The 20,654-nt window shown below is 40.2% G+C and overlaps 1 protein-coding gene across 1 annotated transcript in view; it reads right to left on the bottom strand.

The window, feature by feature from the left end:
• Positions 1-1,169: 1,169 nt before the first annotated feature.
• The window catches only part of si (sucrase-isomaltase (alpha-glucosidase)), a 146,004-nt gene continuing 126,519 nt past the window's right edge, over positions 1,170-20,654 (bottom strand). Inside the window, exons 44-48 of the mRNA XM_033976422.2 lie at positions 19,684-19,808; positions 15,430-15,518; positions 11,565-11,614; positions 6,386-6,556; positions 1,170-1,364 (exon numbers count right to left, since the gene is read on the bottom strand). Of these exons, the coding sequence (XP_033832313.1) occupies positions 1,296-1,364; positions 6,386-6,556; positions 11,565-11,614; positions 15,430-15,518; positions 19,684-19,808 (504 nt within the window). The 3' untranslated portion in view covers positions 1,170-1,295. The remainder of the gene's footprint in view (positions 1,365-6,385; positions 6,557-11,564; positions 11,615-15,429; positions 15,519-19,683; positions 19,809-20,654) is intronic.

The raw sequence follows: 20,654 nt of genomic DNA, 5'->3' as shown, positions 1-20,654 counted from the left end.
ATAGAAGAGAACAAAAATCATCAGAAAGTGTTAGCAAGGATCCAAAATATCAACACTCTATACTGACTGAGGGCGAAAATTATTGACTCACATATCGATACCTGTTTTTCAGTCAATTTCAGACTTGTGATTAGTTTATCTGCAGATATATTTCATCTTCACAACAGTTTGAGCTGGTCTGAAGTGAATATAACCATAGTCTCTGCACTTACCAGCAAGGTAAATTTCTATAGAGGAGTTTCAATGCATTTTGTACAAAACTTTCTATCAGATTGAAATCGCCATAGTATTTTTTGGTCACCTTAAGCACAAGAGCCGTGATAACAGCACAAAATGCATACAACCCTTAACCTTACCTTAAAAAAAAAAAAAAAATGTTGTTACACAGGTGTGGGCAGTGGGCTTTAAAGACTTGCACTACACTGTGATGTGTCATGGAGTCATTTCCAGTGGTGGAGCATAACAAAGTACGTAGTAAAGTACTGCACTTAAGTATAAATTCATAAATGTATCTATACTTCAATTAAGTACATTTTAAAGTGGATACTTTTCCTTTGACTTACTGTATTTGAGAGCAGGTATCTGTACTTTCTACTCCACTACATTTTAAACAGGATTGAAAAGTAAAAGTATTTTTCATTATTGCTTAAGACCTGCTGAAAAGGCTGAGGGGTTTATTTTTAACACGTTCAATAATTTGAACAAACCAAAATATACAAATAAAAACTAGAAAAAAAAGCTAGAAACCCCCCCCCCCCCAATTGATTCAATTGTTTCTGTTGAACAAAATTCAGCACAAATCTGTATCAAAATTACTATATCTGAACCTCAAAACCTGCACGAAATACTTTTACTTTTTACTCTCTATGAACATTTTTAACAGGTACTTTAATACTTTCACTTAAGTGGATTTTTTCATGTGATACTTTTAATTGAGTTTTTTTTTTTTTCCTCCGGTATCTGTACTTTTACTTAAGTAACACAATTGGCCATAAATCAGTCATGACAAATAATATCTAATCTGATGTAAATTCACTGTTACTGTAAGAGGTCAGGTTTTGTTAGAAGTATTGTCTAGACCCAAGAACTCACAGTTTTAGACAATACTTAAGATGCTCTCAAATACAATAAATAATTAAAAAACAACATGTTTTTTATATTTTTTATTTCAAACAAAATTCGTTATCTTGAAACTTTACAGTCTCATCGTTATATGTGTTGAAAAAAAATGCAATTGTAAATCAAAGACCAAATAATTACACTTCACATATGACCATAAACGTGACTCTGCAGGTCTATCTCCATGATATCGAGAAGGGCAGATGCACTTTTTGGTTTTTCGGGGTGACATCTATTATCAGCTCCTGTGAAACACAAAAGTGAAAATTAACCCAAGATAAGAACACTTTTAGAACAAGGTCTGTCACGATAACACATTTTGAAGTTCGATATATTGCTGAAGTAAATATAGACCATAAATGATAATACTGAAACAAATTTATGCCACTGACAGAATAACCTAAGAGCAGATTTAAACCACAAAAACTATTCTAAATCTACAATATTGTTAATAACCATAAGCGGCAATAAATAAATAGTAGAATGAAACACTTTAGTTTAGTACTTAGTTTACATCTAGTATAATGAGTCATACTTTTTACAGCTCAAATCTTATGAAAGATCCAAACAATACCCCAAAACGTCCCAGTAGTGCAAAGAAAATGTACATATGATAAATACTGACCCCCAAAAAATATTGTTCCATCCAACATACTGAATGGTAAGTCGATATAGTGATTATTGTGACAGGCCTATGACACAGAAATCCACCACATACTGATGCCGTCCTAAACTCACTTGCATTTGTGTTAAACTGTATTCCTGGGTTTCAGATGACATCCCAACTTTCTATAGTCCAATCATAAGTAACACAAAGTGGTTCAGCTAAAATTGATATTGTTAAAATGCAGATTTTTGTCCTAAAACTGTGAGTTCTTGGGTCTAGTTTATGGCGCTTACACGTATGACTTGGAGTCGGAAATTGAGTAATTATAAGTAACTACAAAGCAGTGGGAGGAGATAAGGGGTAGGTGAAAACAGAAATGTTCTAAGCACTCAAGCCTTAAATGCAGGACAATACAGGAGTGGTACTTGGACAGTTCTTCAGAGTGCTTACATTTGCACTTAATGCACTTCTTTGGCTAATTTCTTGTTTAGAACTACAGCAGAAACGATGTTGTCCACTTTAGACCTGGTTTAGCTCTAGATTAGACCTGAAATAGTTCAAATATAGACTTGGTTGAGATCTGGTGGTACTTGGAAAGCCAAATGTTTTCTTGGTGTGAAAAGTTTGAGAGCCATTGCAGTACAGGATTACTCAAACATGCATGAATCAATCAATACATGTAAGTGAGAGGAGTCAATTTTACATAACTCTTCCCCTTTAAATATGGGTAATGGAGTATAAGGTCCATGTTACCTGCCGTATGTACAAATACACAATAATAAATGCATATAAAATAAAGAAAACTCTAGCACTATACAGTTGTCAAAAGTAATGAAAATCAGATGCTAATCGATACTAGACTAAATACTCATTTGAGCAGGTATCGATACTAAACAGAACAAGTATAAGACCACATAGACTAGTATAAGCCCGTGGACCACTATGGAACCGACCTGGACGACTGAGGGATTACACAGATATAAGGCAACATGGGAGTATATATAAGAAAGTACTCTTATTTAATGTTGAAAATCACATTCTACTGTCTACAGAGAATGTTTTTTCTCATCTCACCGACCCTTCCCTCACTGTACTCCACAAAAAGCCAAATCACGAGCCATTCATTTGAGCATAGCTGTATGTTCGGCGGTTTATTCAAATAGCTCTACCGCAGTCCCCTTCCCTTGCAGTTGTTATCCAATCGGACTATACTCAAGCAGACAGATGAAAAATTGAAAAATTGATAAAAACTATAGCTTTTCCCGTGTCTCCTCCGCAGCCTGCTTTAGACCATCATCTCTCATCCAAATCTGTGTGTGATGTATCCCCCTCTGCCCTCTCTGCTCTCAAATGAATCCACATGCGCATATACAAATTGGACGTTGCTCGAGGAGAATCTCAGTGTCCCTGGCAGATTCGCTCCGTCTCCGCTAATGGTGGTATACATCAGAAACGCGTCGCCCTTTTGGCCAGTGATTATTTAGGAAGACGCCCGAGCTTTGTGTTTCGGCTGTCACAGATAAGGCTGGGCTATAGTGAGGGGAAAGAAACAGATGCTTAAGGTTACAGGACGGCCCAACTGGATAAGCAGAGTTTAGACTAATTTCACCAGCTGGTTTTGAGTATTTAATCTATTTCTGATATATATAATCACTATTGTCATGATAAGATGCTGCATTGATGTTGATTCCCTCAGGTGCCCGTAAAAACAAAAAAAAGTGTAGTTGTAGCAAAGGGCTAGCAGTTATAGGGGCCAATTTGGAGCCGAGTTACATATTTGGCAGCTGATTTGTCTCTCACTAATGTTCATATCTTGAGTTATGGACACAACAACGAAATAAAAACACCAGGATCATGTAAAGCGAGTTAATACGAACATTTTAAGACTGAACTGATGAGCAGACTGACAGCAGCAGTTACAGAGAGAGGGGTGACAGTTTTCTAATGTAAAGTGAATTGGAGCCAGAGTTAATGGAGCCGGAACACAGCAAGCTAGCAGGTTCGCTACGTCCATTTATATATACAATATGTGAGTTGTAGTTAGTATAGTTAGCTCCTCTCTTCAGACAGATGTAAGGCAGTTTCCACCAATAATCAGACCAGAACTAAAGAAGCGGCTTGGATGAGCAGCGAAATGACTGCTATAACTTTTTGTCCAGTTGACAGAATTTAATTTTTGTTTTACTGTGAATCACACCTTTACAACTGAATGATAACACAGACAAAAAATAAATAAAAAAATAATAATAATAATACAACTAGGGCAAATAACTTTTTTTGGATTAGTCAGCTAGTCAAACAATTGTTTTTATAGTAAATTATATATATATATATATATATATATATATATATATATATATAATTATTATTATTATTATTATTAATTTATTTTATTTTAATTTTATTATTATTTTTTTTTTTTTTTTACCAAATAGTTTACTCTTTTTCTAACTTAATTTTGATTTGTAATGCTGTTCATACGTGTCACTTTGTCACTTTTTGGTGAAGTTGCCACCACCTGTTTGTTTCTATGAGCTGTTATTCATTTACCCAGAATGTTCCACAGTATCTACGCTTATCTATCTCTATGGAAACAAGCAGGCGATGTCACTGGTTAGGTCAGATTTGTGGCCAGGCGACCCCTCTCACAACAGAAGTATTTCAGTGTACTTAAAAAAAAACAAAAAACAAAAAAACACTTCAAACCAGTTTAAATCCATACTGAGAAACATTCAAGGTAAAGCTGCATCTGCAGATGACAGAGCACCTACCAGAAAAGTTACACAGTGCACCTTTAACTAGTAAAATGTGGAAGGGACAGATTTGAAATACATAAAGTTGTCTTTTGACCTATCTAGTCAGACTATCTTCATTTGCTTAGACACACCTCTCTCTTGTCTTCTCATTTCCAGTACAGGAAATCCTTCTTTTTACACGCTTTAAACATGCACGTCCCGACTGGAGAGTGGAGCTGTTCATTACTGAAATGCACTGTCAGGTGGAGTGAAGGCTTGATTACTGCTATTAGACGTCAAACTAGGGCGCAGTGGGGGGCCGGCTTGTGAACCTGGGAATTTTTGTGTCGAGCTGACAGTTTCTGACAGGCGCGCAATGCTCCATCAACGCCAAACCTGAAATATGAATAAATGCGCGACGCAAGTGACACCTTTTCATAAATTAATCTGTTAAATGCAGTGATTTGGAAGGCACCGTCGCAGAGGGGTCCCAGGTCTAAGCAGGAGGCTATCCAGGTCAATATGTTTGATACAGCGTCTGTGTTTGTGTGTGTCTGTGTTTGCGTGTCTGATTTCACTTTATGATTAAGAAGATGCAAAATGGCATAAACTAAAATTATCTTAAAAATTACTTCCTTCATAATGAGCAACTAGTGCACTAAGAACGGCTCTAGTAACAACTCACCCTAACTCCTAAGCACGAAATGAAGTAATATTAAAATGAAATTATTCTTAATAAACTATATATAAAAGTCCATAATGAATAATGTGTTCTTCATTGTTAATGAAAGTATATTAAAGGTACACTATGTAACTTTTCTGGTGGAGATGGAGATGTTATTGCTTTGCCTGGAAAGTTCCACTTTATGGTGTTAAACCTCTCTGCCATGCATTTATTATTTTATTGACCTTTATTTAACGAGGAGGGTTCTGCTGATGATCTAGAATCTGTTTTTCCCCGGAGGGGAGGAGCTTATTGTAAATGTTTTTAATGGCAGAGGAAACCGGAGCACCCGGAGGAAAATCTATGCGGACGAGAACATAAACTCCACACAGAAAGGCCCTGCGCTGCCCCAGAATCAAACCCAGGACCTTCTTGCTATGAGGCGAGGGCACTAACTGCTGCGCTAACCACTGCGACATCATTTTTTATTGCTCAAATATATTTTGAAAAACGTTCATTGTTATGGTGAAGGCGCATGGCTCTCCGTGCTCTCATTTTCTCTGTCTCCTCGTTAAACATAAAACAATTAAATTCTGTATCTTCTCTTGTCCTCCTCCACTAAATCAACTGTGTATCTGCCCAATGTACCTGAACACCCATTTTACCTACCAAACTACTGTCTCACGTTGCCACTCCTATTTACTTCAGGATTCACAAAATAGTTTAAAATCCTTTCTAGCCTCAACTTCAAATGGAACTGTAACATCTTGATCTCTTCTATCTCTAGTCTCTGCCTATTTCTCAATGTCACCATCTTAAACTATACCAAGTACATGGTCTTACACCTACTCCCTTTTTAGGAGGTAAGTGAAAACAATGAATAAAGAAAAAGGCTGTGTGTAATACAAATTGTGTAAGACAAAAATCTGTAGCTAAACCTGAGCATTTTGCATTAACTTTTTTTGTTTACTTTGTAACTCTCCTGGTGGGGGATCCACCACCTGGGGTCCACTTTGCTTTGCCCGGATTGTGTCATAGTGAGGACTTAAACCAATCTATCTCACATTTATTCTGTTGCAGGTGTTTTCATTGCTAAACAAATATATACCTGTTTGTCATGGAGCACGATATGTTTAATGCCATACTATGAAGTTAAACAATGTTAAAAATGTTAGTAGAATAGTGAAACATATTTTCCTGTAATGTTACCCAAAGGCCCATCATGTCCACTCCATCCCTCTGTCTCAGCCCTCTCCTCACCTGTGTGTCGACGTTGTGCTGGACAGTGAGTGGGCTCGAGGACCCTGGAGAGACAGTGAGCGTTGCCTGGGTGATTTGCACACTCCCCGCTCCCCAGATCTTCACCACACCCATCGAGAGCTGATCCTCAGGCTTTAGTCCATTATGAATCACATTGTTGGTCAGGGTGTTCTGAAAGACAAAGTATCAGTGTAAAGATCATGACAAAAGTAAAAAGGAGGTTAAGAAAAGAGACCATAGTTTTGGAATTTTTTGAGGGGGAAAACGTGGATAAACTCATCTAGAAGTACTGTGTGTGTACTCAGGGCAACAGTGGCTCAGCTGGTAGAGTGTTTGTCCGCTGATCTGGAGGTTGGCAGTTTGAAGCCCACTCTCAGGTTTGTTCATTGTTTCCTTGGGCTTAATCACTTAATCCCCCCTCACCCTCAGTGTTTGAATAGATTGGTGTGTGAATGGGTGATGTAAAGCGTTTTGAGTGACTTGAAAAACCACAAAGGTCTGTTTTTAAAATAAAATAAATTAAATTAAAATATAGTACCTATAAAGATATAATGATATAATAATAATAATTAAAAAAATCTAACTAATTGAGGCAATAAATAAAATATGACTAACATACACACTGGTCTTTTAACTTCTTTACAAGCTCTTACATATTGCTTAAAAATCTGCTGAGGAAAAAGTGCCAGACAGAAACTTGCGCTCTATTACACCATTTAGCATTGGGAGTCTGTGATTAGAATATGTCATGTGTAAAATGTGTGGGATTTAAACTAAGAGGAAAAAAATACACAATATTATTTTGATAGTCCTTCCTGTCACTAACTTCGCGTGGTCCTTGGTGAACAAAATTAAACTCGGAAATCCAACAATAACCTTCCCATCACTCATTTTTCACTCAATACTTGAGTTGACTTATGGACAAACACTTTACCAATTGAGCTCTTGTCAACCCTTCAACATGTTTTAAACTTACAATAAGAAAAGGAAAAAAAAAAGAAGAAGCACAAAACCTTTAAATACAATAAAATATATATATCTTGCACTATGTAACTTTTCTCGTGACCTGCTTGAAAGAAGTTATGCAGAAAAGTTAATGCTTTGAATGGAATGTTTCCCAGTATCACATTAGACTTATTTATCTCCATGGAGACAAGAAGCAGGTGGCCCCACCAAGCCAAATTACCGATTACATCTGTGGAAAGGTAAACACGCTCACAGTAAAATGGATGTTTATCCATGGTACATTTGTGCAATACAAACACCTGGAATTAAAACAAAACAAAAATTTAAACTGAAATTGAAACAAAATGAAAAAGATTGCTACGTTTAATGCCATACTGTGTAACATTAAGTAAAATACACTCTATTCAAAACACACTCTGAACTCAACTTCCCTAAACATTACATATTGTATTGACCTCTTGGATATATTGTAGTGCACTGGGATTTTGCTCTTTTTTTTTTTTTTTTTTTTTGCCCCAGCTGTAGGAAAACATCGCCCAATTTACCAACTTATCATCTGAACCATAGCAATCTATAGATGCACACCCCCATAGGAAAAGACCTGGCTCTCCAAAATGGCATATGATGTGCTAATCTGCCAGGCAGCATTGGCCCCATTGCTCCAGTTATCCTCATCTTCTCACATCTGCTTGTTCACACACACACACACACACACACACACACCCCCACACACACACACACACCCCCACCCACCCCCCCACACACACACACATGCACATGCACACACACACGCACTCCTTCTCCCTCTGTACCCCTTGGCTGTCAGACGTTGGGGCTGTTTTATCGCTGTGTGAAATTGCTTTGGAATGAGTTTGATGGTAGGCAGAGGACAGACACAGATGTTTGGATGTAGTTTTGCGGTGTGTGTTTGAGCGGAGGTTGGATCATGTATGGTTGGATGTGTGTACATGGGTGTGTGTGTGTGTGTGTGTGTGTCAGAGAGAGGAAGAGAAAAGAGGGAGGGTAAGACAGGGTGAGGGAGAGATAGAATAGTTTGCCTGGCTGCAGAGCAAATGGGGCTGCTTTAGTCCCATTAGTCCTAGTGATTACGGGGAGTGTGTGTCATGTCTGATTCCAAACAGTGATCAAACTGGGAGTTTGGTTATGTACTCGCCTTTCACTGAACTTATACTTGTCTCTGAGGAGTATTTCACATAGAGATGCAATATGTAACTCTCACACACACATCTCTCCACACTATGGCATTAAACTTCTCAAGCTTGCATTTACAGGTCCTATATTATACGGAATTGACTCTTGTGAGCTTTAAGACATGTTTCCAATGCTGTTACCTCATCAAAAACATACCTGGAGTCACGTTTTGTTTCATTTATACATGTTTGAGTAATCCATTACTATTAGTGTGTCTACATCTCCAAAGCTGAAAATGGTCCGTTCCACTTTGTGATGTCAAGAAGTGAGATTTCAAGTTAACAGCTCCTCAGCAAAGATTGGCAATACCAGAGTTTAAAAACAGTGGAGCACTTCCTGTATTACACAGCCTAAACATGTACAATTTGTGTGTTAAACATGTGTGAATGAAACAAAACACAACTCCAGGTGTCTTTTTGATGATGAAAAAACATTATAACACAAAACACAAAATGGCTTAACATGGACCCTTTCATAAATGACTAGTGTTTAATTGCACAAAAAGAACTTGCAAAACATGCATTTTTATGGTGAACAAGGTCGCTTCTTCACAGATCAGAATTCTTGCGAAAAGTGTGTACAGGGAGAAAACACAAACATCCTCACTTCTCCTCCCTCTGAGCACAGATTGGCTTCTGCCTCATCATCTGAAAGCCCTGATGTCCGAGGTTCAGAGTTCATTCATTTTGATGTTAAGCAGTCTTTTTATAGATTGTAAAGTTGCCGTAGAAAGTGTGTATTTTTGTACATGCACACTGTATAAATGAGACCCCTGATCTGTAGCTTGGGCTTGAGGTGACGCCTACTTGTCTCCATAGATCCGTGAATACATTTTGTGCCATACTGTGGAACATTAAAGTATAGATAAAGCAATAACATCTCCATGGACACCAGCAGGCAATTAGACCTTTCACCAGAAAAGATACAGTGCACCGTTAATGAGAGATATATAATAGAGCAAAACAAAAAGAGCATTTTAGTTAATGCCACAGTGACTTTTAATGTAAAAATACACTAAAATAAAAGCATGTCAATTTATTTTGATTGCGTCCTTGCACTGGGTGGGCTTGCATCTCCACAAACCTTACTGTTATTTGCTTGCTTGCCTGCTTGTTTCCATGGCAATGTTGCTCCTTTAGCTTTAATCTTGCACAGTATGGCACAAACCTTTTCTATCTTCATGGAGAATGTTCCAAAGAATCAGAATCAGAAGACTTTTATTGCCACCGTCAGTGAACACAGCTCACAGACTAGGAACTTACTTCGGTGATAAAGTGCAACATAAAACACACTGAATAAATACAAATAAGGGCATGCACAAAGTTAAAAAGATATGCTTAAAGATAAAATTAAATACTTAGAGGTAGAAAAGCAGGTTTTAACTTTCTATTTCAATGTAATGATGCAGGTGATGCGCCAACTCCAGAGAGTCACATACAGCTTTTTTTTTTTTTTTTTCCCACACAGGGAAAACATAAATAAAAAAATCTCTGAATAAATCACCTTTCTTTCACCAATTAGGGTTTAAAAATTTTTTAAAGACGAGACACATTACATGCTTTTATGATAATGCTTCTTCAATACTTTAGGACCTGGAAACCCCCTGTAATAGCTTGAGAATGAGCAGATGTACAGGCCATTTTCAACAGCTCCTTTTGTCTGTGATTGGAGGATATTAGAGCTTCACACAAACATTTGCCAGGGTTGTTTGGGAACACAGCTGAGGTTGGACTGCACTGTGCCATTTCGGTACCCATTTGAAAATTGCACCATCAATTTTACTCCATAAAATTCTGTTTTGCCAGCACCAAAGCCATAAATGTGATTTTTAGCCGTAGTAACTGAATACTGCATAAAGCCCCTCGATAAAAAGGCGCTGCGGTTGGCATCCATGTTTAATAGATCATCAAGGGTGGTAAAAAATAAGAACGTAATATAAAGAACAATGCAAAACAAATGTGAGCTGTACGCAATGTAAACTAGCTACATTTTAAACCTACACTGAAAATTAATGAACTGATAGTAAAAGGTAAGTAAGTAAATATCAATTATTAACTAACATTTGATAACATTAATAATAATAGTAATAATAATAATTATTATTATTATTATTATTATTATTATTAATTTATTTTTATTTTTTAAAATAACATTAAAAAAATCTAAACTATATTATATTATTAACTCTAAACAAGTATTTTAAAAAGAGGGTATAAAACTTGTTGCTTTTATTGTCTTGAAAATGTTATGAAATATTTTAACATGATGTTAAAAGTTTCGCATTAGTTTTTGATGCTCTGAGTCTTCCCTTCTTTTGCTCTTTTTCTTAGTCACTCCCCCTTCAGTGCGCTATCACATTACAATCGTATATTTGTATATTTACAGAAAAGTGCTGAGGGAAAGCATGGGTGACGTAGGGTTATGAGCTGAGTCTCGGAGAGCTAACTGTAAGGAGGGTTTGAATAGGACCTGGGAGAGATTGTTAGATTACTTAAACAAGTGTGGATGACTTTTAAAACCACTTCCGCCATGTTTTTGATGAGGGAACAACCTAATAATGTGGTAGAAAGCTCCAAAAGGTCTAATAATAAAGATTATTATTATTATTTAAAAGGTGACAGTAACATCTCATGCTTGTTTCTTAAAAAGCTTATTATCTTTCCCTAAATTATAATTAACCCCTTGAAAAAATACTGACTTTTGAGGTTTTGTAACATCATTTACCTTCCTTCCAAAGGCACACATATGCTTTTTAAACCTTGTTAGGCCTGTATGCAGTAAAAGCTCTCCTCAAATCACCTTCACAAAGTTGGGCATGCGAAATGATGTGCTAATGGTTTCCAGCGGTTAGCCTTTGACTTCCGCCCACTGGTCTGGTCCACGGTGGGGCTCGGACTCATTCTGTTTGACCGGATTAATAACAATAACTACCCTCGCTAACGCCGCTAACGCCGCTAACAATGCTAAAGGCAGAATCCGTGTGCTTGGCCTCTGAACTTACCGATTGCACTGAGAAGGATGAGAGCAGATGCTCATTTCTCCCAGCCGTATCTGTGAATACAAAAGAAAAAGGCAATTTAGACGCAGAGGAATGGAGAGTATTCATTTCATTCATTCATTTTTTATTTTTGTAACGCGCAAAATCACAACAACAGTTGTCTCGAAGGGCGTTCATGTTTTGGTTGATATTCGTTCATGTGTAGTGAATGAGGAACGCTATGGAATACAAAGATGTTTTACAGTTCAGAAAATACTCGTGTTTGACTCGAATGAGGCTGCTCATAATAGCAGTGACATTAGATATAGAATCAGAAGGATCAAGTAACAATATACAATATACACACAAATACAAATACAAAATAACTGCACAAGTAGAAGAACTTTGGTAATTCTGTGTTATTCAGCCCCAAGGCAGCTGTGGCTAGAGAAATAATTTACCACCAAATATTGAAAGTGAATGTAAAGAGACTTTGAGAGCACAAAAATGCTATCTAAGACTGAAAAAACTTGTGATATTAAGTTAGATAAAAAATAAATAAACAAATTTAAATAAATAAATAAATAAATTTAAATAAATAAATAAATAATAATAATAATAATAATAATAATAATAATAATAATAATAATAATAATAATAATAATAATAATAATAATAATAATAATAATGAAATATATATCAACAAAATTATGAAAGTGCTTTCCGAATATTCCCCAAAATAATAATTTATTAAATGGTCAAAGTCAGATGGATTAATTAAATATTCACAAAAAAACTGACATATTATGTGTGGGGTTTTTTTTGTTTTGTTTTTTCCTGGTATTTAGTAATAAAGCTACCGTTTGTAATTAGATTCGCCAACCCGACCATGTTGCATTCTCACATAACGCCACTAGGTGCTATCTGCGTTACTGCTGTCCAAAGCTAGTGTGCCAGCTTTGACCTGACAGAAGAAGACCAAAGAACACAGGTGAGTCTGAACAAAGGCCAGGTGAGGGGACACAGGTTTCACATGTACTATTTACTGGTGTAAAAAAATAAATAAAAAGATCTAATCTAAACCTACGAATGGTAGCTTTAAACTATAGCATATGCAGATCATGATAAAACATTTTGTTCATCATAAACTGCAAAACTGATCTAAAACAACACAATAACATAAAAGGGTCCTTTGTCTTCCTGTTCAAAACTGCAACAACTGAAAGGCCCTACCTTTTCATAGTGGAATTTCACAGTTATAACACAGTTAAAAGCTCATAAAAGTCAACTTTGCATAAGAGATCCCCTTTAAAACAGATTCTAGACTGCAGCTAATTGAATTCCCTCTCCCCCAACCTGTTACAGACTGAATATGAATGACAGATGAGTGGCAGCCTGTGGAACACTGTAATAGCCCAAGTGCAAATGGATCATATCAGCAGGAAAGCACTACACGGAGAGGCAAAGAAAACAAGTAAGACGTGCTAAGGTTAGACTGCGGACGGACGGGGAGAGGCAGAAGACAGGAGCGAGGGAGCAGATAAAGGAGGAGTGATGGAGAGCCGATCTGGAGGCAGCGACATGGCGAATTACTGTAATAGTTTCTGTCGCTCCCCTTCTTTGTCATCCCTCGTTCCCCTCTCTATCTGTCCCGCCCGGCTTTGTCCCAACACAAGCACACAACGCACTTTCAATCATATGGGTGCGCTTATAATGTTATGTTAGAATTAGGTTTTTGCATTGAAGCAGAATTTTTTTTTATACACCACATACTTGTAAAAAAAAAAAACATCAAGACTTCTAATCTTCTAGATCACGTGTGTCAAACTCAAGGCCCGTGGGCAAAATGTGGCCCGCCAGGTCATGTTTATGTGGCCCACGACAAAGTAAATTAAAAGGTATGACTGTCAAAAAAAAATAAAAAATCAGTTTATCAGGAGATACACAGTTACACAGCCATTTTTTCATATCTATGCAAATCCATATGCAATATTGGTAACTTGAATAAGTAATAAATATAGAAACGGTTAAATAACAAAATTAAAAAGTAGTTGCATTTGTGTTTTTTTTTATATTTGTTTACATTTATCTTACAGTTACATCTGGCCCTTTGAGTGCAACCATTTTGTTGATGTGACCCTCTGTGAAAATGAGTTTGACACCCCTGTTCTAGATGGTAGCTTTAAGTACCGGTAGTTAGTTAGCCGAGCTTACTTATTCAGCCTTCCAAAGCTCAAATGTTAAAAAAACATGGTAAAACTGAGTCTTCCCAAAATATCTTTTCCACATTTTCAATCTGACAGTAGCTCAGTTGGTAGAGTGTTTGTCCCATTATCTGATGGTTGGCGGTTTGAATTCTGCTCTCGACATAAACATGGTTGTGTGTTCAGATCCACTGACCCACAGGTTGGCGGTGCGATTCCAGCTCAAACAGATCAATGCTGTGGTTGTGTCTTTGGGCAAGACACTTAAACCACCTTGCCCCCAGTGTCTGTATACACTGATGTGTGAATGGGTGAGTGATTCCTTGATGTAAAGTGCTTGGAATGCCTTGAAGATGGAAAGCGCTATATAAAATTGTGACCATTTATAATTTATTGAAGACTAAGTTCATATAGTAATTATCGTGACAGGCCTAATACTGGTGCTCCTCTGTAAATGTAAGGAGGTTGAGGGTTTGAAAACTGGAAGCCTTTTTGAATCTACTGTCTCAAAGCATGGCCATACCCAGACAGATTAACAGTACGTGTTCTGCCCCAGAGCCGGATGTCTGTCTTGCTCAAGAATACATCAACAGTGACCATTACCTGTTGCAGGATTTGAACCACCAGCCTCATAAACAAATACGCACTGACTGAACCTTAACAGCTGGTTCTATACACTGGCACTAAAATACACACATACATAAAATGGTGACTTGAACTAGTTTTCTTTTTAGTGTAGAAATGTGACAATAAATCTACCTTGAGCCTACGTAACTATTAGCCGGGACAAAGACTAGCGCAGTCCCTCAAAACCTCAAAACTCAAGAACTGCGTTTTTACACACACTCTCAATCGCACAACCCCTCTGATTGAAATCCGAGTGCCAAGTACGAATCCTAAGGCCATGTCACAAAATGGGAAAAAGCAAGAAAAAAGGTTGAGTGTTCGAGGCGTAGCAGATGAATCATCACTCAAATCTGAATGTGGTATTATAAAAGCGTTCACTGTCAAACAACAACACACAGTTCCGTTTTATTAGCCTGCCAAGTGGACATATGGCCCCAGGGTTAACCACAACGTTGGCATGCCTACTGTGCTGAGATGAATGAAATCTCAAGATAAAATATTAGATAGAGCCTCTCGAAAAGGTTCAATTTATTTTCAACCACAAATGACAAAACGAATCTCTCATAGGCTGTGACCATTCCTTTGAATTTGATAATATAAAAAAATTCAGAGCGAGATACATTTTTAGAAAGAAACCTAGAAAATAAATTCCTTTTTTCCCTGTAGCTGTTTGATGCCTAGAAAAAAAAAAAAAAAAAAAAAAAAAAAAAAATGGCTGTGAATGGCTTGATGAAATGTACTTTCTACACTACCAGGATCTGTCTTCTTTGTAATAGAAGTTTTGGATTTTTACCAATATATTAAAGCCACAGGATGCAACTTTTTAGCACAAAAAATATAAGCAGTTTTCTTTTTTTTTTATGTTTTGGATTCCCTTGAAAAAAAGATTAGTAATCACAATGAGACTTTCCTGTTTAAATAACAAAAAAACAAAAAAAAACAAAACCTTCTACCTCAATTTACCTGTCATCCAACTCGGTTCCAAAGAAGACTTTTCAACAACAATTTGCTCTCCTGTATTCCATAGCGCATAGTACCGATCTGAAAACTGCACTTACTAATGCTTTCCCCGTCGTCCCAGAAGAAGGATCCTTGTGCTGTGTTGGAGTCACTCAGGGCCACGATCAGTCCAAGTGGATTTGTGCGACTGAAATGGAAGCAGGGCAGAGGGTTAGCCTAGCACGTAGCCAAAGGACACTGTCTCTATATATACACCTGCCTGTGAGGACAAAAGCATTAACATCTGTGCTGAGGGGGGCCCACCTGATCCCAATGCTGCTGCTAGAACACCCTGCGCCTCCGAACGGCAATCAGGACTATCATATACATAGACGAGAACAGTGGAAGCCGGATTGGGTAAAGGGTGAAAAGTAGCTATTGTACTAGCTCTGAGTCGGGTTTAAAAAAGTTGAAAGATATTGCTGGCATGGTAACTGCCTCATACTAATTCAAATAATATGCAAATGTAAAAGTTGCTGAGGATAAAATTGAATTAAACTTGCAAATTTAAGATCATTTGGTGTGGCATTAACTTATCCACATACCTATGCTATCTCATCTATTGTACATATATATAAATAAATAAAGACCAAGCAAATGTAATACAGTTAAAGTCCGAATGGGCCTGTCGCAGTAATTACTATATCGACTTACTGTTCAGTATATGAAAGTTGGAACAATCATTTTTTGGGGTCAGTATATATCATGTGTACTTTTCCTTTGCACTACTGGGAATATATTTGGTTACTTTTGGCTATATGATAATGTTTAAGCCATAAAAGTTTGAATTAATAACTTAAACACTACTAAAGTGTTTCAGTATTCTGTTTATTTATTACAGCTCATGATTTTTAAACAATATAGTAGATTTAGAATAGTTTTTATGGTTTAAATCTTCTGTTGGGATAGTGCATCGGTACATAAATTAGTTTCAATATAATCATGTATTGTCTATACTGTATTAACTTCAGAATAGGAATAAATAATAAATCAAATCCATCCATCCATCCATCCATTTTCTTCCGCTTATCCGGGGCCGGGTCGCGGGGGCAGCAGTCTAAGCAGGGACTCCCAAACTTCCCTCACCCCAGACACATCCTCCAGCTCCTCCGGTGGGATCCCAAGGCGTTCCCAGGCCAGCTGAGAGACATAGTCCCTCCGGCGTGTCCTGGGTCTTCCCCGGGGCCTCCTCCCGGTGGGACATGCCCAGAACACCTCCCTAGGGAGGCGTCCAGGAGGCATCCTGAGCAGATGCCTGAGCCACCTCAACTGGTTCCTCTCTACGTGTAGGAGCAGCAGCTCTACTCCGAGCTCCTCCCGTGTGACTGAGCTCCTCACCCTATCCCTAAGGGTGCGCCCAGCCACTCTGCGGAGGAAACCCATTTCGGCCGCTTGTATCCGCGATCTTGTCCTTTCGGTCATTACCCAGAGCTCATGACCATAGGTGAGGGTAGGAACGTAGATTGACCGGTAAATCGTGAGCTTCGTCTTTTGGCTCAGCTCCTTCTTCCCCACAACGGACCGATACAGCGACCGCATCACTGCAGATGCTGCACCGATCCGCCTGTCAATCTCACGCTCCATCCTTCCCTCACTCGTGAACAAGACCCCGAGATACTTGAACTCCTCCACTTGGGGCAGAGACTCACCACCCACCCGGAGAGGACAAACCACCTTTTTCCGGTCGAGAACCATGGCCTCGGATTTGGAGGAGCTGATTCTCATCCCAGCCGCTTCACACTCGGCTGCAAACCGCCCCAGTGCCTGCTGCAGGTCCTGGCTCGATAAAGCCATCAGGACAACATCATCCGCAAATAGCAGAGGTGAAATCCTGTGGTTCCCGAACCAGACCCCCTCCGGCCCCTGGCTGCGCCTAGAAATTCTGTCCATAAATATAATGAACAGAACCGGTGACAAAGGGCAGCCCTGGCGGATTCCAACATGCACCGGGAACAGGTCTGACTTATTGCCGGCAACACAGCTCCTGCTACAGTCATACAGGGACCGGACAGCCCTTAGCAAAGGGCCCCGGACCCCATACTCCCAGAGCACCCCCCAAAGGACACCGCGAGGGACACGGTCGAATGCCTTCTCCAGATCCACAAAACACATGTGGACTGGTTGGGCATACTCCCATGAACCCTCGAGGACCCGATGGAGAGTATAGAGCTGGTCCAGTGTTCCACGACCAGGACGAAAACCACACTGCTCCTCCTGAATCCGAGGTTCGACTATCGGTCGGATTCTCCTCTCCAGTACCCTGGAATAGACCTTACCGGGAAGGCTGAGGAGTGTGATTCCCCTGTAATTGGAACACACCCTCCGGTCCCCCTTCTTATACAGAGGGACCACCACCCCGGTCTGCCATTCCAGTGGTACTGTCCCCGACCGCCACGCGATGTAGCAGAGACGTGTCAGCCAAGACAGTCCCACAACATCCAGAGACTTGAGGTACTCGGGACGGATCTCGTCCACCCCCGGAGCCTTGCCACCGAGGAGCTTGCTAACCACCTCGGTGACTTCAGCCAGGGTGATGGATAAGTCCGCCTCTGGGTCCCCAGTTTCTGCTTCCTCCTCGGAAGACGTGACAGTGGGATTGAGGAGATCCTCAAAGTATTCCTTCCACCGCCCGACAACATCCCCAGTCGAGGTCAGCAGCTCTCCACCCGCACTGTAAACAGTGTTGGTGAAGCACTGCTTGCCCCTCCTGAGGCGTCTGACAGTTTGCCAGAATTTCTTTGAGGCCATCCGATAGTCCTCCTCCATGGCCTCCCCGAACTCTTCCCAACCCCAAGTTTTTGTCTCTGCAACCGCATGAGCCGCAGCACGCTTGGCCCGCCTGTACTCATCGGATGCCTCGGGAGTCCCACGAGCCAACAAGGCTCGATAGGACTCCTTCTTCAGCTTGACGGCATCCCTTACTTCCGGTGTCCACCACCGGGTTCGGGGATTGCCGCCGCGACAAGCACCGCAAACCTTACGACCACAGCTACGAGTGGCCGCATTGAAAATAGAGGTGGAGAACATGGCCCACTCGGAGTCCATGTCTCCAACCTCCCCCGGGATCAGGGAGAAGTTCTCCCGGAGGTGTGAGTTCAAGACCCCTCTGACAGAAGGCTCTGCCAGGCATTCCCAACAGACCCTTACAATACGCTTGGGTCTGCCAAGTCTGTCCGGCTTCCTCCTCCGCCAGCGGATCCAACTCATCACCAGGTGGTGATCGGTTGACAGCTCAGCCCCTCTCTTCACCCGAGTGTCCAAGACACGCGGTCGGAGGTCAGATGACACGACAACAAAGTCGATCATCGACCTCCGACCTAGAGTGTCCTGGTGCCATGTGCACCGATGGACACCCTTGTGGTCGAACATGGTGTTTGTTATGGACAAACTGTGACTAGCACAGAAGTCCAATAACAAAACACCACTCGGGTTCAGATCAGGGAGGCCGTTCTTCCCAATCACGCCCCTCCAGGTGTCGCTGTCGTTACCCACATGGGCGTTGAAGTCCCCCAGGAGAACAACGGAGTCCCCAGTCGGTGCACTGTCTAGTACCCCTCCCAGGGACTCCAAGAAGGCCGGGTACTCTGCACTGCTGTTTGGCCCGTAGGCCGACACAACAGTGAGAGACCTGTCCCCGATCCGAAGGCGCAGGGACACGACCCTCTCGTTCACCGGAGTGAACCCCAACACGAAGCGGCTGAGCTGTGGGGCAATGAGCAAGCCCACACCAGCTCGCCGCCTCTCCCCGCGGGCAACGCCAGAGAAATGGAGAGTCCAGCCCCTCTCAAGAAGTTGGGTTCCAGAGCACAAACTGTGCGTGGAGGTGAGGCCGACTATATCTAGTCGGTAACGCTCAACCTCCCGCACAAGCTCCGGCTCCTTCCCCCCAGCGAGGTGACATTCCATGTCCCCAGAGCCAGTCTCCATGTCCAGAGATCCGGTCGTCGAGGCCCCAGCCTTCGACTGCTGCCCAGATCTTCATGCACCGGCCCCTTGCGGATCCTCTTGCGGGTGGTGGGTCCACATGAGGACGGCCCCACATCACTCCTTCGGGCTGAGCCCGGCCGGGCCTCGTGGGGAAAGGCCCGGCCACCAGGTGCTCGCTGTCGAGCACCCATAAATCAAATTACACTTTAAAATTTAAAATAATAGCTATTCTATGTTGCCTTTTGCATTTTGTTCACAACTAACTAGAATTTGATTACACAAGCCAAACAGAGCCATATTTCATATTTCTTTGTGTCATATGTTTACATACTATTACGATGGTTGTTAACAAGTTACTTAAAAAGTATTACTCTGGCTGTACTTACCTGAGTTTTGTGTTTCTCTCTGGTTTCTGCCATGGTAAGATATAACCTCCTCTGACATGAAGGTTAATATGGTTGAGTGGGGTTGACATGGTTACCATCTGTCCACGCACACCCACGTCTTTGGCCTAATAAGAAAAGCAATAATATGTTTTTAAAAGGCCCATATAATATTATTTTCCGATTCATGTTCTAATGTTGTTTTCCTCATCAAAAACACACCGGGAGTTGTGTTTTGTTTTATTCACGTATGTTTAACATGAGCATAAGTAGGCTGTGTTCTTCTCTCAAACAGAAAATACTTTGTTCTACCTTGTGATTTCATGTGGTAATACAGAAAGTGCTCCACTGTGTTTTTAAACTCCATACACCTTCACTAGAATCATATGGATACTTTCAGCTCTGGAACTGTCAATCTTTACTGAACATAAGGTAACTATTTATGTGAAAACACTTCATGACATCACAAGGTGGAACAGAGCATTTTGAGCTTTGGAGATGTAGACAGACTCAAATGTGTGAATGAAACAAAATACCACTCCAGGTATGTTTTGGATGAGGTAATTATAATATAGCTTAAAGCACACAAGAGTCATTTTAGCATAATATAGGACCTTTAATGTAGAACCCAATTCACCTCACACAACTTTCACACAATACTTTGGTACTTGAATTCCACAGTAGCGGCTGACTCTACACTCCGTTTGCTTGGCCATTGCAAACTACTTTTCTTGTGTTAAGCTTAATAGTGGGGTCTAACAGCTGTGGGAGAGACATCAGGCTGCCTTCTGTACCAGTGTCTGACTCTTTTACTGCTATTGTCGAAGATGTTCCTTGTTGCTGGAACCAGGTTTTCTGTTGTCTGAGGTCAATATTATAACATAAGATCTGTACTCAGTAGTACTGTTGTCACAAAACTAAAATTTCAAAATCAATTTCGATACTAAGGAATAGGCTGACTATTCCAATACCAT

The sequence above is a fragment of the Periophthalmus magnuspinnatus genome, chromosome 13, assembly GCF_009829125.3.
Source record: "Periophthalmus magnuspinnatus isolate fPerMag1 chromosome 13, fPerMag1.2.pri, whole genome shotgun sequence".
NCBI classification, from domain to species: Eukaryota; Metazoa; Chordata; class Actinopteri; order Gobiiformes; family Gobiidae; genus Periophthalmus; species Periophthalmus magnuspinnatus.
The sequence above is the reverse complement of the archived record's forward strand: the minus strand, read 5'-3'. Positions and strand labels throughout refer to the sequence as shown.